The sequence below is a fragment of the Triticum dicoccoides genome, chromosome 6B, assembly GCF_002162155.2.
Source record: "Triticum dicoccoides isolate Atlit2015 ecotype Zavitan chromosome 6B, WEW_v2.0, whole genome shotgun sequence".
NCBI lineage: Eukaryota > Viridiplantae > Streptophyta > Magnoliopsida > Poales > Poaceae > Triticum > Triticum dicoccoides.
In genome coordinates, this window is record NC_041391.1 from 62,246,592 (window position 1) to 62,264,798 (window position 18,207).

Sequence of the window (18,207 nt, forward strand, 5' to 3'; positions counted from 1 at the left end):
GCGGCGGCGGCGAGGGGGGGGGGAGGGGTCGCGGCTGTACAGCAGGGTGAGCGGGGTGCCGGTGTGCGCGTCCATGGGTGGCAGGGCGCCGGCGCCGGCGCGCGCGGGGCGTAGGAGGAGGAGAGGAGAGAGTGCGGCGCGAGCGGTCGAGTGTGCCGCGCGCTGTAGTAGGCGCCCGAAATACACCGCGCGGGATGGTGTTTCCGACAGCGCCCAACTCGTTATAGCGCGCACGCAGTTTTTGCGCGCCCGCTGGAGCGGCCCGCCGCGTTGCGCGCTAGCTAAAACAGACTAATTTGCGGCATGGCGCTAGTTTAGCGCGGCTGTTGGAGATGCTCTAACGCGCCGAGCTGGTGTTTTCTTTAACCAGAAGCGCAAAAACATGGTGCTCAATCCGACGACCCCACATGCAGCATCCCCATATTTTGCAGCGCGCGTGAGTAGATACCAAATACGCAGCGTGCGATACAGTTTTCCCCAACGCGCAGGTTATAACGCGGCTGCTAGAGCGCTCATTTCGATGCTTTTTTTAGCACGCAGTGTATCTAGCGCATTTGAAGACTAAGAAATGCTCTTAGAGCATCTCCAACAGGCGCGCGCTAAAATCCGGTTTCTTTGGGCGCCGGACAACTCCAGCAGAAGCTGTAAAAAACAGTGCGCGCGTAAAAAAGGGTTGTGCCGCGCTGAAAAACGCTATTAAAAACTGCAAATTTAAGGCGCGAGATTGCGCGCGCTTCACAATTTACACTGCGTGTTCTTTTGTGCATGTGTTTTTAGGCATCCGCTAAAGCAATGTTTGGTCCGGCACATTAAAAATGCTACAGTGACACACTAAAACTATTTATGGGCGCGGAATTTTTGTGCACCTGTTGGTCTTGCGCAATATCCTTTGCCACAGGGGAGTACCTATAACTCATCTAGATGAGATATAATTTGGTCTCATTCACTTTAAAAACAAGAACAAATACAACCCATATCAACACGCACGCATCTTATAGCATCGCATCCAATAGCTATAAAAGATGAATGCGACCAAATTATATCTCATCTAGATGAGTTCTAGCAAAACTGTTGCCACAGTGCCAAGTCAACCATCATGAAGCCAGGCCATAGCCGCCGCTGTCCTACTACCTTCGACCTTTCTTCCGTCACAACGGCGCCTCCACCCACGCCACGCCACGCCAGCTTCCTCCCGCAAAACAGCCGTCCAACCACGTCACTGCTCCGATCACACGTGAAGAAGCCGCCACCGGCGCTTTCCCACCCCCCACCGCGCAAGTTCGCCGCCCGACCCCGACCAACTCACTCACCTGGCCGCTTTCCTGCCCAAGTGCCGAGCCTATATCCGACAATAAACAACAACAAAAGTTCATCACGGTGCCGCCTATAACACCCTCCTCCCTCCATCACTTCACCATGCTGGGTCTTGTCCCCTCCTCATCCTCCTCCCACCTCCTCTGCCGCAGCCTCGCCGCCGCCAGGACGCTCTCTGTCGCCGCCGCCGGATCCTCCTCCTCCTCCTCTTCCGTCAAGGTAAATAACGTCCGCGCTCTGCTGCTCGGTGCTCGATCGATGGAGTCAGTTGTGCTCAGTGGTTGGTTGGTGCTCTGCTTTTTGTCAGATGGCGCGCTCGGCGCTGGACGAGGTCACCGACACCGGCGCCTTCGACCGGACGCCGTCCACCTTCCGGAGCTTCGTGTCCAGGGACGCCTCCGCCCGCTTCCCCGCGGTGGCGGGTAGGTACCACCTCTACGTCTCCTACGCCTGCCCCTGGGCGTCCCGCTGCCTCGCCTACCTCAAGCTCAAGGGCCTCGACCACGCCATCAGCTTCTCGGTGAGCACACCTGCAAACCAAGACCAAACCTCCGGTGACCGAATTAACTGGAGCATCAGCTGATGATAAAATTTGTGGCTCTTTAGTCCGTGAAGCCCATCTTCGAGCGGACCAGGGAGTCCGACGACCACCTGGGGTGGGTGTTCCCGGCCACCGCCGACGAGGTGCCCGGCGCCGGCCCCGACCCCTTCAACGGCGCCAAGAGCGTCAGGGATCTGTACGAGATCGCGAGCACCAACTACACCGGCAAGCCAACTGTTCCCGTGAGTCTTCTTCTTCTTCATCCCCATCCCCATCCCCGTCTGATTATGTAATTTCTGACTAATCGATGTTTGGTTGCCATGGCAGGTGCTGTGGGACAAGCAGCTGAAGACGGTGGTGAACAACGAGAGCAGCGAGATCATCCGGATGCTCAACGCCGAGTTCAACGACATCGCGGAGAACCCCGGGCTGGACCTCAACCCGGCGCACCTCCAGGCCTCCATCGACGAGGTCAACGGCCTGGTCTACGACGCCATTAACAACGGCGTCTACAAGTGCGGCTTCGCCAAGAAGCAGGGGCCATACGACGAGGCCGTCACGACGCTGTACGACGCTCTGGACAAGTGCGAGGAGATCCTGGGCAAGCAGCGGTACATGTGCGGCAACCAGCTCACGGAGGCCGACGTCCGCCTCTTCGTCACGCTCATAAGATTTGACGAGGTATATATGGCTTCCTTTCTTCTGCTCTTTTAAGAATTGTTATAAGAAAAAAAGTGAAGATCAACAGAAAACCTCCTCTTGTTCCCTTTTTAGCAACCGGAGTATATAATAGAATGGCCAAACCACCATAAAAGAAGTACTCCTACTATATATCTCCACATTTTGGAGAATTAATGATCAACTGTTAGCTGAGTTTTTAACTGCAAAGTCATCAAATTTGGTGAGAATTTACGACTGCACTGAAAATCAGGGAGCTGTCTGAAATGTCTATTTTTTGCATGAAAAAAATCATGGAAGGTGAGAATTCAATAATAAAGTTCAGAATGTGCATATCTACTTAAATTTCAATTCAGTATCTAGCTATTCAGACACTCAAATTTCTTGCAGCAAAAAAGAAATTTTAAAAAACGGCTTTCCATGTCGAAACATACATTTTGATTTCAGCTGTTCGTTTCTCTTTTCAGGTTTACGCCGTTCACTTCAAGTGCAACAAGAAGCTCCTGAGGGAGTACCCTAACCTGTTCAACTACACCAAGGACATCTACCAGATCCCCGGGATCAACAGCACGGTGAACATGGAGCACATCAGGAAGCACTACTACGGGAGCCACCCCTCCATCAACCCCTACGGGATCATCCCTCAAGGCCCCAACATCGACTACAATGCCCCACATGACAGAGAGAGGCTGTTCCTGTAAAAAGAACCACCGTTTGCTTGTGTACTTGGGATGCTGTGATGTGATTTGCTTTGCTTGTGTCCGAAGCTGAAAGGTGAAAGCCTTTTTCTCAAATAATGATTTTTGTCTTTGCTGTGCGCTGGTTGTGGTACTGGGAGCAGCATGCGTGTAATAAGGTTCTCTGCATCCATGTCGTTTTCGTCCATTAATATGACAACACAGATGTAAATCAAGACAAAAGATATCCATGGTTGTATTACACCAAAAATATCAAATCAAAGTAAGAAATTACTTAACTATATTAATGAGAAAAATCACACCATACATACAGGCCCTCACAAATATGGAGTAGAAAAGCGACGAAGTTAAAAAAACACGCCTTCACCACCTCCTCTCCATCATGAATTTTAGTATTTTACACTTATGACATGTTTCACAAAATCAATGTGAAATACTAGGCAAAATCTAGCATAAATATAATTTATAATATAAATCTTGAAACCTACAAGTTTATACAACATTATCAAAATTTTAATTTAGAAATTGGCAGGGGCCGCGCGAACGCGTACCCCCTCTATCATAAATTATGACGTTCATTCTCCCACTTGAGGAGATGATAGGCGAGCACATCAACCAAGTGCAATGTTGGTCACTAGCCTAGGCCATGACCCTTCTTGATCGGCCATAGACCCCGTCCAGGTAAGTATGTTACAACAGAGCACTAAACGCTATTATATAGTGAGGGTGCCCCCTTCACCACCCTTTAGCAAGCGGGGTGGTACTAATGACGGGTAATTAGCGCATCTGTCCTGCGGACTTGGCTTCAAAGATCGGGGCTAATTCGAACTTTTGGCCCGATAGACTTACATGGGCCAACCAAACTCCTTGTTCGGCTGTGGCCCAGGTCCAGCATTGCGACTGAGTCCTCTTATATGACGCTTTATGATCTTCTTGAAAAGAAAAATTGACGCTTCATCATGCGTCAAATAGTTGGGCAAACGCCTGTACCAGCCTAGATGCGCTGGAAGGGGAGCGGCCCTTTAAGTTTCTTGAGTTTTTTTTTATTTGGAAAAGTAATCTTACATTGGTTACCAGGTTAAAGGGTTATATAAATTTAAAAATATGTTTATAAGAAGTACTTTTAAAGCAAATTAAATATCATAAATGGTATTGTGACTTCTTTTAAACATGTATTTGGAAAAAACCATCATGTGTTAAAAAAATCATTGTATATTCGGAAAATGTTTAGGGTGCATTTAAAAACATTGTTGTGTACATGCAAAATGTGCACCACATATTAAAATAAAAATTATTACTTATATAATAAAAATTGTTCAATGCATATCTAAAAATTGCATTCATTGTTTATTTGAAAATGTTCATAGTACAAAAAGTATATATAGAAAAGAGAAACAAAAATGAAAAAAATGAAAGGAAACTAAACTAACCAAAAACTGGAGGAAAAGAAAGAAAAGGTAAACGAAACACTAAAAATGATGGAATAAATAAATAAAAATAAAGAGAAAAAGAAATAAGAAAACATGAATAACAATGAAAACTGAAGAAAAGGAAAATCGAACGGAAACCAGTAGCGAAAAAAATTGAAACCAAAAATCAAGACACCGCTAAAAAAATGTCATCATTTATCTGACCCATATCACTCGCATGATCACCCTAGTGTGTCGCAACGTCTATTTGGTGCTACGAGCATGAATTAGGAAATGTCACTACGTGTGCATCATCCGCCTGGACATCACAAGCGAGGAGGCCTTCTTCTTTCATTTAGAAAGCAGGGTGGCGAGAAGATGATGGTGGTATCTACCCTCGGAGGTGGATGTCTTTTGCAAACCATAGGATCATAGAATCTAGCATCAGTGCAGAACCTTGTATTGAAAATGTATTATCAAGCCACTAGTCAGTCAATTAACTACACAAAATCATCCATATTCTTGAGCAAAAGAGGTGCTGGAAAGTACCCGGAATGAGATAAAAGCTCTCCTAAATGTCCCAAATAAAACCCCAAATGAAAACTATTTGGGCATGCCTATAGATATTGGGAACTACAAGAATGGTGTGTTTAAGTACCTTAAGGACCAGTTGTGGAGTAGAATACATGGATGGACTGAGAACAACATGTCAATAGCTGGTGAAGAGGTTCTAGTCAAGGCAGTTGCACAGGTCGTGCCAGTTTACTCCATGTCATGTTTTAAACTCCCGTGAGGCTTATGTGAACACTTGAATATGATGATCGGAGGTTTTAGTGGGGTAGCAAAGAGGGCAAATGCAAGCCAGATTGGGTTTCTTGGAAATTATGACCCAACAAAAAGGTACGGGAGAGTTGAGTTTCAACAATTTCGAGCTCTTTAACTTGGCTATGTTGGGCATGATGCCTACTGCAAAATCCAGAGACTTTTAAGTGCCTGTCTCCTGAAAAGTATATACTATCCAAACGGTATGATCTTGAATACTTCTCTTGATGATCAGCCCAGTCAAGTATGGATGGTGATATTGAAGGGAGACAAACGTTGAGACAGGGTTTGATCAAAAGCATTGGCAACCGTCAAATCACAAGCATACGGGGATGGTAACTGGATTCCTCAAAATGTGATGATGAGACCATACGGGTGCCTGACTACCAATCCTCCCAATTTTGCGTCAGGTGATGCTACCTCGGCATAATGGAATAGACAAAGAGTTGTCGAGGTGTTTATGCCCATGGATGCGTGAGTGATCCTTGGAATACTCATGTACACTAGGAATATAGTGGATTTTTGGAGCTAGAGTTATGAGAAGAATGGATTTTTTGTGTGGAACTTAATCGTTGCCTGCTATAAGTTCTTGTATCATTTTTCTGGTCCACTCTATCTTAATCAGTGGATCCAGAAGAGTTGTTCTATGAATCTAGTGGATCCAAAAGTGGATTTTTAAAACCCGGGTGTATTGGAGGATCTTATTTTAAATACTTTGAAAATCACATTTAAGGTTTCAAAAAATTCTGAAAAAAATTCTACATGATCATATGCATGTATATTACACATGAGTAAAGTTTGGTAATGAAATAAGTAAATATGCGACCTATACAAAAATGACAAAATGGTGATTTCCAAATAGTGAATAATGCATTCACTGTTCCTCTTTCCAAAATCACCATTGTGTCATTTTTGTGTAACTCACATGGTTACTTATTTCAGCATCAAAATTTACACATGTGTAATGTACAGTCATATAAACATGTTGATTTATTTTCAGAATTTTTTAAAACTTCAAAATAGCATTTTGGTACAGTTCAAAAATAGGGCTCCAATGCACCCGGGTTCCAAAGTGACTTTTTGGGCCAAATCACCATAAAAGAAGTATATATCTCCAGATATTGGAGAATGATCAACTGTTAGCTAAGATCTTAACTGCAAAGTCATCAAATTTGGTGAGAATTTACTACTACACTAAAAATCAGGGAACTGTCTGAAATGTTTGGTTTCTTATGGAAAAAAACAGGAAAGGTGAGAATTTTAACAATAAAGTTCAGAGTGTGCACATTATATTCAGAATATCTACTAAAATTTGAGTTTCATGTATACATCAAGCTATTCTCGCAAACTTATTTAGCGAAAACCATACCACACACTAAGAAATCAAATGCTACGACTTTCCATGTAGAAACATACATTTTTGATTTTTCGACCCGCGGTTCGCTTCTCTTTTCAGGTTTACGCCGTTCACTTCAAGTGCAACAAAAAGCTCCTGAGGGAGTACCCCAACCTGTTCAACTACACCAAGGACATCTACCAGACCCCCGGGATCAGCAGCACGGTGAACATGGAGCACATCAGGAAGCACTACTACGGGAGCCACCCCTCCATCAACCCCTACGGGATCATCCCCCAAGGCCCCAACGTCGACTACAATGCCCCACATGACAGAGAAAGGCTGTTCCTGTAAACAAAAAACGCCGTTTGCTTGTGTACTTGATGGTGCTGTGATTTGCTTTGCTCAGTGTCCGAAGGTGAATTTTTAACGAAAATGCTGATGGAGCAGCTTTTCATTGATATTGTGGGGGTTTGAAGAGAGTTAATTTACAGCAGTTTGTGAGAGAGTAGCCCTAGAGTTTTGTGTAGGGTGTAAAGGGTGTTGGACTAGCTCGGATGTTCTCATCTAGCTAGTGCCATTTCTTGTACATTATATCTTCTGCCTACTCTCCAAATTTTTTTTACAGCAGTTTTACATGTGCAGTCCTCCACTAGTTGGACATGCCATCTCCGTTTCCTGTACTAAGATTTCCTAGTCTGGTTCTCTTGGTCTGTTGAGGAGAGAGATGGCCTTGCCCCGTCCCGCCCTGTTCCAGACTGCTGCCTCTTCAATCATCCGTTCCACCACAGTCGTTTGCGGCGATGGTTGGTTTCTGAATATCATTGCGTTGCCTTCGTTCCATATCGACCACCAAACCAGCTGTACGAGTGCGCTCCATGGCTTCTTTGCTGATGCAGAAATGATGTCATTGGACTGCTCGATCCAAAGCACCAGGGAAGATGTGGTGGAGTCGGGAGCGAGGCCCGGATGAAGGTTGCAGCGAGCAATGACGTTGTGCCAAATTCGGATGGAGACGGGACAGGAAGCTAGCAGGTGCACTACATCCTCCATTGGCCCATTGCATAGAGAGCAAGACGGATTTTGAGGCCAGCCTTTCCTCGCAAGGACGTCGGCCGTGTTGCAGCGTCCAAGCAGCGCCAACCACGCAAAAAGCTTGCATTTTCCCGGCGCATCAGATTTCCAAAGGAACGCAACCCATGATGGCCGAGTGCAGCCCTCAAACTGAATCTTGTAAGCCGATCTCGCCGTGTACACGCCGTCTGCTGTCCATTTCCACTGAACTCGATCAGGCTCTTGTGTTAAGTGTATATTTTGGATTGCCTCCCACAATTTCAGGAAGTCCCTCGTCGCCTGAGCAGAGAGGTTGGCTGTGAGGTGTCGGATCCATTTGTTGTTCTCCACGGCCTGTGCAACGGTGAGGTTTTTCCTAGTGCAATGCTGAAACAACGCCGGGAAGGCATCCTGTAGGTTGATGCCCTGAAACCACGGCTCCTTCCAAAAGAGAATGCGGTCACCCTTGCCCAACTAGAAGTCAACAGATGCGTTGATGTTGGAAATATGCCCTAGAGGCAATAATAAAAGGATTATTATTATATTTCCTTGTTCATGATAATTGTCTTTTATTCATGCTATAATTGTATTATCCGGAAATCGTAATACACGTTTGAATACATAGACCACAATACGTCCCTAGTAAGCCTCTAGTTGACTAGCTCGTTGGTCAACAGATAGTCATGGTTTCCTGACTATGGAAAGTAGATGTCGTTGACAACGGGATCACATCATTAGGAGAATGATGTGATGGACAAGACCCAATCCTAAGCATAGCACAAGATCGTGTAGTTCGTTTTGCTAGAGCTTTTCCAATTTCAAGTATCTTTTCCTTAGACCATGAGATCGTGTAACTCCCGGATACCGTAGAAGTGCTTTGGGTGTATCAAACGTCACAACGTAACTAGGTGACTATAAAGGTGCACTACAGGTATCTCCGAAAGCGTCTGTTGAGTTGACACGGATCGAGACTGGGATTTGTCACTCCGGATAACGAAGAGGTATCACTGGGCCCACTCGGTAGTGCATCATCATAATGAGCTCAAAGTGACCAAGTGTATGGTCACGGGATCATGCATTACTGTACGAGTAAAGTGACTTGCCGGTAACGAGACTGAACGAGGTATTGGGATACCGACGATCGAGTCTCGGGCAAGTAACATACCGTCTGACAAAGGGAATAGTATACGGGGTTGCTTGAACCCTCGACATCGTGGTTCATCCGATGAAATCATCGAGGAGTATGTGGGAGCCAACATGGGTATCCAGATCCCGCTGTTGGTTATTGACCGGAGAGCCGTCTCGGTCATGTCTGCATGTCTCCCGAACCCGTAGGGTCTACACACTTAAGGTTCAGTGACGCTAGGGTTATAAGGAAGACTTGTATGTGATTACCGAATGTTGTTCGGAGTCCAGGATGAGATCCCGGACGTCGCGAGGAGTTCCGGAAGGGTCCGCAGGTAAAGTTTTATATATGGGAAGTTGTCATGCGGACACCGGAAAGTTTCGGGGGCATATCGGTATTGTACCGGGGCCACCGGAAGGGTTCCGGGGGTCCACCAGGAGGGGCCACCCCTCTCGGAGGGCCCCATGGGCCGCATGGGGCAGGGAACCAGCCCTTGGAGGGCTGGGCGCACCCCCCTTGGGCCCATGCATGCGCCTAGGGTTGGGGGGGGGGGAACCCTAAAGGGGGTGCACCCCCTTTGCTTGGGGGGCAAGCCCCCTCCCTGGCCGCCGCCCCCCCTCTAGATCTCATCTAGAGGGGGCCGGCCCCCTTCCCCCTTCCCCTATAAATAGAGGAGCGACGGGGGGGCTGAACACCTGATCCAAGGCGCAGCCCCTCCCCTCTCCAACACCTCTCCTCCTCCGTTAGCGCTTGGCGAAGCCCTGTCGGAGTACTGCCTCTCCACCAACACCACGCCGTCGTGCTGCTGCTGGAGTCTTCTTCCTCAACCTCTCCTTCCCCCTTGCTGGATCAAGAAGGAGGAGACGTCGTCCATACCGTACGTGTGTTGAATGCGGAGGTGTTGTCCGTTCAGCACTTGGTCAGCGGTGATTTGGATCACGGCGAGTACGACTCTATCATCCCCGTTCCCTTGAACGCTTCCGCACGCGATCTACAAGTGGTATGTAGATGCAATCTCTCTCCCATGACTCATTGCTTAGATGAACTCATAGATGGATCTTGGTGAAACCGTAGGAAAAAATTTAATTTTCTCCAACGTTCCCCAACAGTGGCATCATGAGCTAGGTCTATGCGTAGTTCTCTATTGCACAAGTAGAACACAATTTTGTTGTGGGCGTAGATCTTGTCAACTTGCTTGCCGCTACTAGTCTTTTCTTGCTTCAGCGGTATTATGGGATGAAGCGGCCCGGACCGACCTTACACGTACGCTTACATGAGACAGGTTCCACCGACTGACATGCACTAGTTGCATAAGGTGGCTAGCGGGTGTCTGTCTCTCCTACTTTAGTTGGAGCGGATTAGATGAAAAGGGTCCTTATGAAGGGTAAATAGAAGTTGACAAAATCACGTTGTGGTTATTCGTAGGTAAGAAAACGTTCTTGCTAGAACCCAATTGCAGCCACATAAAAGATGCAACAACAATTAGAGGACGTCTAACTTGTTTTTGCAGCAATTGTCATGTGATGTGATATGGCCAGAAGTTGTTATGAATGATGAATGATATATTGTGATGTATGAGATCATGTTCTTGTAATAGGAATCACGACTTGCATGTCGATGAGTATGACAACCGGCAGGAGCCATAGGAGTTGTCTTTAATTTTGTATGACCTGCGTGTCATTGAAGAACGCCATGTAAATTACTTTACTTTATTGCTAAACGCGTTAGCCATAGAAGTAGAAGTAGTCGTTGGCGTGACAACTTCATGAAGACACAATGATGGAGATCATGATGATGGAGATCATGGTGTCATGCCGATGACGAAGATGATCATGGAGCCCCGAAGATGGAGATCGAAGGAGCTATATGATATTGGCCATATCATGTCACTACTATATAATTGCATGTGATGTTTATTATATTTTATGCATCTTGTTTACTTAGAACGGCGGTAGTAAATAAGATGATCCCTTATAATAATTTCAAGAAAGTGTTCCCCCTAACTGTGCACCGTTGCTAAAGTTCGTCGTTTCGAAGCACCACGTGATGATCGGGTGTGATAGATCCTTACGTTCACATACAACGGGTGTAAGACAGATTTACACATGTAGAACACTTAGGGTTAACTTGACGAGCCTAGCATGTACAGACATGGCCTCGAAACACAGAGACCGAAAGGTCGAACATGAGTCGTATGGAAGATACGATCAACATGGAGATGTTCATCGATGATGACTAGTCCGTCTCACGTGATGATCGGACACGGCCTAGTCGACTCGGATCGTGTAACACTTAGATGACTAGAGGGATGTCTAATCTGAGTGGGAGTTCATTAAATAATTTGATTAGATGAACTTAATTATCATGAACTTAGTCTAAAAACTTTTGCAAAATATGTCTTGTAGATCAAATGGCCAACGCTCATGTCAACACGAACTTCAACGCGTTCCTAGAGAAAACCAAGCTGAAAGATGATGGCAGCAACTATTCGGACTGGGTCCGGAACCTGAGGATCATCCTCATAGCAGCCAAGAAAGATTATGTCCTAGATGCACCGCTAGGTGAAGCACCCATCCCAGAGAACCAAGACGTTATGAACACTTGGCAATCACGTGCTGATGATTACTCCCTCGTTCAGTGCGGCATGCTTTACAGCTTAGAACCGGGGCTCCAAAAGCGTTTTGAGAAGCACGGAGCATATGAGATGTTCGAGGAGCTGAAAATGGTTTTCCAAGATCATGCCCGGGTCGAGAGATATGAAGTCTCCGACAAGTTCTATAGTTGTAAGATGGAGGGAAACAGTTCTGTCAGTGAGCACATACTCAAAATGTCTGGGTTGCACAACCGCCTGTCCCAGTTGGAGATCAACCTCCCGGAAGAGGCGGTCATTGACAGAATCCTTCAGTTGCTCCCACCGAGCTACAAGAGCTTTGTGTTGAACTACAATATGCAGGGGATGGTGAAGACCATTCCTGAAGTATTCTCAATGCTGAAGTCAGCAGAGGTTGAAATCAAGAAAGAACATCAAGTGTTGATGGTCAATAAGACCACTAAGTTTAAGAAGGGCAAGGGTAAGAAGAACTTCAAGAAGGACGGCAAAGATGTTGCCGTGCCCGGTAAGCCAGTTGCCGGGAAGAAGTCAAAGAATGGACCCAAGCCTGAGACTGAGTGCTTTTATTGCAAGGGGAAGGGTCACTGGAAGCGGAACTGCCCCAAATACTTAGCGGACAAGTAGGCCGGCAACACTAAAGGTATATTTGATATACATGTAATTGATGTGTACCTTACCAGTACTCGTAGTAACTCCTGGGTATTTGATACCGGTGCCGTTGCTCACATTTATAACTCACAGCAGGAGCTGCGGAATAAGCGGAGACTGGCGAAGGACGAGGTGACGATGCGCGTCGGGAATGGTTCCAAGGTCGATGTGATCGTTGTCGGCACGCTACCTCTACATTTACCTACGGGATTAGTTTTAAACCTCAATAATTGTTATTTAGTGCCAAGTTTGAGCATGAACATTGTATCTGTATCTCGTTTAATACGAGATGACTACTCATTTAAATCCAAGAATAATGGTTGTTCTATTTATATGAGAGATATGTTTTATGGTCATGCCCCGATGGTCAATGGTTTATTCTTAATGAATCTCGAACGTAATGTTACACATATTCATAGTGTGAATACCAAAAGATGTAAAGTTGATAACGATAGTCCCACATACATGTGGCACTGCCGCCTTGGTCACATTGGTGTCAAGCGCATGAAGAAGCTCCATGCCGATGGACTTTTAGAGTCTCTAGATTATGAATCATTTGACACATGCGAACCATGCCTCATGGGCAAAATGACCAAGACCCCGTTCTCCAGAACAATGGAGCGAGCAACCAACTTATTGGAAATCATACATACTGATGTGTGTGGTCCAATGAGCATTGAAGCTCACAGAGGATATCGTTATGTTCTCACTCTCACTGATGACTTGAGTAGATATGGGTATGTCTACTTGATGAAACACAAGTCTGAGACCTTTGAAAAGTTTAAGGAATTTCAGAATGAAGTAGAGAATCAACGTGACCGAAAGATAAAATTCCTACGATCGGATCGTGGAGGAGAATACTTAAGTCACGAATTTGGTACACACTTCAGAAAATGTGGAATCGTTTCACAACTCACGCCGCCTGGAACACCTCAGCGTAACGGTGTGTCCGAACGTCGTAATCGCACTCTATTGGATATGGTGCGATCTATGATGTCTCTTACCGATTTACCGCTATCATTTTGGGGATACGCTCTAGAGACAGCTACATTCACTTTAAATAGGGCACCGTCTAAATCCGTTGAGACGACACCGTATGAATTATGGTTTGGGAAGAAACCTAACCTGTCGTTTCTAAAAGTTTGGGGATGCGATGCTTATGTCAAGAAACTTCAACCTGAAAAGCTCGAACCCAAGTCGGAAAAATGCGTCTTCATAGGATACCCCAAAGAAACCATTGGGTATACCTTCTACCTTAGATCCGAAGGCAAGATCTTTGTTTCCAAGAACGGATCCTTTCTGGAAAAAGAGTTTCTCTCGAAAGGAGTAAGTGGGAGGAAAGTAGAACTCGATGAAGTACTAACTCTTGAACCGGAAAGTAGTGCAGCTCAGGAAAATGTTCCTGTGGTACCTACACCAACTAGAGAGGAAATTAATGATGATGATCAAGGTACTTCGGATCAAGTTGCTACTGAACTTCGTAGGTCCACAAGGACACGTTCCACACCAGAGTGGTATGGCAACCCTGTCCTGGAAATCATGTTGTTAGACAATGGTGAACCTTAGAACTATGAAGAAGCGATGGCGGGCCCAGATTCCAACAAATGGCTAGAAGCCATGAAATCCGAGATAGAATCCATGTATGAAAACAAAGTATGGACTATGACTGACTTGCCCGATGATCGGCGAGCGATAGAAAACAAATGGATCTTTAAGAAGAAGACGGACGCGGTTGGTAATGTCACCATCTATAAAGCTCGCCTTGTCGCTAAGGGTTATCGGCAAGTTCAAGGGATTGACTACGATGAGAATTTCTCTCCCGTAGCGAAGCTTAAGTCCGTCCGAATCATGTTAGCAATTGCCGCATACTATGATTATGAGATATGGCAGATGGACGTCAAAACGGCATTCCTTAACGGGCATCTTAAGGAAGAACTGTATATGATGCAGCCGGAAGGTTTTGTCGATCCTAAGAATGCTAACAAAGTATGCAAGCTCCATCGATCCATTTATGGGCTGGTGCAAGCATCTCGGAGTTGGAACATTCGCTTTGATGAGATGATCAAAGCGTTTGGGTTTATGCAGACTTATGGAGAAGCCTGCGTTTACAAGAAAGTGAGTGGGAGCTCTGTAGCATTTCTCATATTATATGTAGATGACATACTTTTGATGGGAAATGATATAGAATTCTTGGACAACATTAAGTCCTACTTGAATAAGTGTTTTTCAATGAAGGACCTTGGAGAAGCTGCTTACATATTAGGCATCAATATCTATAGGGATAGATCGAGACGCCTCATAGGTCTTTCACAAAGCACATACCTTGATAAGATTTTGAAGAAGTTCAAGATGGATCAGTCCAAGAAAGGGTTCTTGCCTGTATTGCAAGGTGTGAGATTGAGCTCGGCTCAATGCCCGACCACGGCAAAAGATAAAGAAGAGATGAGTGTCATCCCCTATGCCTCAACCATAGGATCTATTATGTATGCCATGCTATGTACCAGACCTGATGTAAACCTTGCCGTAAGTTTGGTAGGAAGGTACCAAAGTAATCCCGGCAAGGAACACTGGACAGCGGTCTAGAATATCCTGAAGTACCTGAAAAGGACAAATGACATGTTTCTCGTTTATGGAGGTGACGAAGAGCTCGTCGTAAAGGGTTACCTCGATGCTAGCTTCGACACAGATCTGGATGACTCTAAGTCACAAACGGATACATGTATATGTTGAATGGTGGAGCAGTAAGCTGGTGCAGCTGCAAGCAGAGCGTCGTGGCGGGATCTACATGTGAAGCGGAGTACATGGCAGCCTCGGAGGCAGCGCATGAAGCAATATGGGTGAAGGAGTTCATCACCGACCTAGGAGTCATACCCAATGCGTCGGGGCCGATCAAACTCTTCTGTGACAACACTGGAGCTATTGCCCTTGCCAAGGAGCCCAGGTTTCACAAGAAGACCAGGCACATCAAGCGTCGTTTCAACTCCATCCGTGAAAATGTTCAAGATGGAGACATAGAAATTTGCAAAGTGCATACGGATCTGAATGTCGCAGATCCATTGACTAAACCTCTTCCGCGAGCAAAACATGATCAGCACCAGAACTCTATGGGTGTTCGATTCATCACAATGTAACTAGATTATTGACTCTAGTGCAAGTGGGAGACTGTTGGAAATATGCCCGAGAGGCAATAATAAAAGGATTATTATTATATTTCCTTGTTCATGATAATTGTCATTTATTCATGCTATAATTGTATTATCCGAAAATCTTAATACACGTGTGAATACATAGACCACAATACGTCCCTAGTAAGCCTCTAGTTGACTAGCTCGTTGGTCAACAGATAGTCATGGTTTCCTGACTATGGACATTAGATGTCGTTGACAACGGGATCACATCATTAGGAGAATGATGTGATGGACAAGACCCAATCCTAAGCATAGCACAAGATCGTGTAGTTTGTTTTGCTAGAGCTTTTCCAATGTCAAGTATCTTTTCCTTAGACCATGAGATCGTGTAACTCCCGGATACCGTAGGAGTGCTTTGGGTGTATCAAACGTCACAACGTAACTGGATGACTATAAAGGTGCACTACAGGTATCTCCGAAAGTGTCTGTTGAGTTGACACAGATCGAGACTGGGATTTGTCACTCCGGATAACGGAGAGGTATCACTGGGCCCACTCGGTAGTGCATCATCATAATGAGCTCAAAGTGATCAAGTGTATGGTCACGGGATCATGCATTACGGTACGAGTAAAGTGACTTGCCGGTAACGAGACTGAACGAGGTATTGGGATACCGACGATCGAGTCTCGGGCAAGTAACATACCGTCTGACAAAGGGAATAGTATACGGGGTTGCTTGAACCCTCAACATCGTGGTTCATCCGATGAAATCATCGAGGAGTATGTGGGAGCCAACATGGGTATCCATATCCCGCTGTTGGTTATTGACCGGAGAGCCATCTCGGTCATGTCCGCATGTCTCCCGAACCCGTAGGGTCTACACACTTAAGGTTCGGTGACGCTAGGGTTATAAGGAAGACTTGTATGTGATTACCGAATGTTGTTCGAAGTCTCGGATGAGATCCCGGACGTCATGAGGAGTTCCGGAAGGGTCTGGAGGTAAAGATTTATATATGGGAAGTTGTCATGCGGGCACTGAAAAGTTTCGGGGGCATATCGGTATTGTACCGGGGCCACCGGAAGGGTTCCGGGGGTCCACCGGGAGGGGCCACCCCTCTCAGAGGGCCCCATGGGCCGCATGGGGCAGGGAACCAGCCCCTGGAGGGCTTGGCGCCCCCCCTTGGGCCCATGCGCCTAGGGTTGGGGGGGGGGGAATCTAAAGGGGGCGCACCCCCTTTGCTTGGGGGGCAAGCCCCCTCCCTGGCCGCCGCCCCCCCTCTAGATCTCATCTAGAGGGGGCCGACCCCCTTCCCCCTTCCCCTATAAATAGAGGGGCGAGGGGAGGGCTGAACACCTGATCCAAGGCGCAGCCCCTCCCCTCCCCAACACCTCTCCTCCTCCGTTAGCGCTTGGCGAAGCCCTGTCGGAGTACTGCCTCTCCACCAACACCACGCCATCGTGCTGCTGCTGGAGCCTTCTTCCTCAACCTCTCCTTCCCCCTTGCTGGATCAAGAAGGAGGAGACGTCGTCCGTACCGTACGTGTGTTGAACGCGGAGGTGCTGTACGTTCAACACTTGGTCATCGGTGATTTGGATCACGGCGAGTACAACTCCATCATCCCCGTTCCCTTGAACGCTTCCGCACGCGATCTACAAGTGGTATGTAGATGCAATCTCTCTCCCATGACTTGTTGCTTAGATGAACTCATAGATGGATCTTGGTGAAACCGTAGGAATTTTTTTAATTTTCTGCAACGTTCCCCAACAGTTGAACAGTGATCTAACCGAAGGGTCGATAGGCAAATCCAGCCCCTGCCATGCCTTGTTGCCGTCGTTCCATGAGAGCCACAGCCACCTCATCCGTAGGGCATGACTTTGGGCTGTCAGGTTGATGATGCCGAGCCCTCCGAACTCCTTTGGCCGACATACAGTACCCCAGTTGACCAGGCATTTGCCCCCGGCCGCCACTTCACTGCCCTCCCAGAGGAATCCATGACGAACCTTGTCGATCAGCTTGGCCAGCCAAGCAGGTAATATCAAGGTGAGCATTTGAAAGATCGTCATCACCGAGAGCACAGTCCTGACCAGATCCAGCCGTTCATCAAGGGAAAGAAAGGCAAGCTTCCAGCCCTTCATCCTTGCAATGAGCTTGTCGCAGATCAGCTGAAGGTCATTCTTCTTCAGTTTCTTGTCCGTCAGTGGCATGCCCAGATAGGTGCAAGGAAACTCCTTGATGGGGCAGCCCAAGTCTTGAAGAAGTTCTTGGAGGTCGATCCCATTGCAGCAGATAGTGGAGACCGAAGATTTTGCAAAGTTAGTGTGCAGGCCCGTAGCTTCTCCGAAGAGCTTGAGAATTTGTGTCAGTGCAAGTACCTCCTTGCGGCATGGGTTGATGAACAAGATTGCATCGTCTGCATACAGAGAAAGCCTGAAGGGCAGCTGTTGTTTGCCGATCGGCCCTAGAATTCCGGCTGTCACCGCCTTGTCGATGAGCATAGCAAGGCAGTCAATGACCAGCACGAACAGGAGCGGTGATAGCGGGTCTCTCTGCCTTAGCCCCTTCACTAAATTGATCGGTTCAGATAGATCACCATTGATAAGGATCCTTGTTGAAGAGGAGCTGAGAAGTGCTGACAGACAGTTGGTGAATCCTCTCCCAAATCCTCTCGCAACAAGAAGCTCAAGCAGGAACTCCCATGACACGGTATCAAAGGTGCGTTGAATGTCGAGTTTGACCATTAGCGCCAGTGTTTTTGCATGCCGGAGGGCTTTGGCCAGCCCGCTGACGTAACAGAAATTGTCATGGATGGCGCGCCCTTTGATAAACGCGTTCTGGCAGGGGCC

At 46.8% G+C, this 18,207-nt stretch overlaps 1 protein-coding gene and 1 non-coding gene across 2 annotated transcripts; one reads left to right on the plus strand and one right to left on the minus strand.

Moving 5' to 3' along the window:
* Positions 1–1,354: 1,354 nt before the first annotated feature.
* On the plus strand, positions 1,355–3,348 carry LOC119323959 (glutathionyl-hydroquinone reductase YqjG-like). Its single transcript, XM_037597674.1, has 5 exons — positions 1,355–1,533; positions 1,622–1,834; positions 1,921–2,097; positions 2,183–2,536; positions 3,001–3,348. The coding sequence occupies exons 1-5, from the start codon at positions 1,417–1,419 to the stop codon at positions 3,232–3,234; spliced, it is 1,095 nt and encodes a 364-aa protein (XP_037453571.1). The 5' UTR covers positions 1,355–1,416; the 3' UTR covers positions 3,235–3,348.
* A 411-nt stretch (positions 3,349–3,759) lies between these two features.
* LOC119326836 lies at positions 3,760–3,920 on the minus strand. The gene has a single exon (XR_005158202.1). It is a non-coding gene; the product is annotated as a U1 spliceosomal RNA (small nuclear RNA).
* Positions 3,921–18,207: the final 14,287 nt, after the last annotated feature.

Bases quoted from the DNA above. Each gene is read 5' to 3' on its own strand.
- LOC119323959 (XM_037597674.1), top strand. From the start codon at position 1,417: ATGCTGGGTCTTGTCCCCTCCTCATCCTCCTCCCACCTCCTCTGCCGC. The intron at 1,534-1,621 runs GTAAATAACGTC...GCTTTTTGTCAG, and splicing joins CCTCCTCCTCTTCCGTCAAG to ATGGCGCGCTCGGCGCTGGA. The intron at 2,098-2,182 runs GTGAGTCTTCTT...TTGCCATGGCAG, and splicing joins CCGGCAAGCCAACTGTTCCC to GTGCTGTGGGACAAGCAGCT.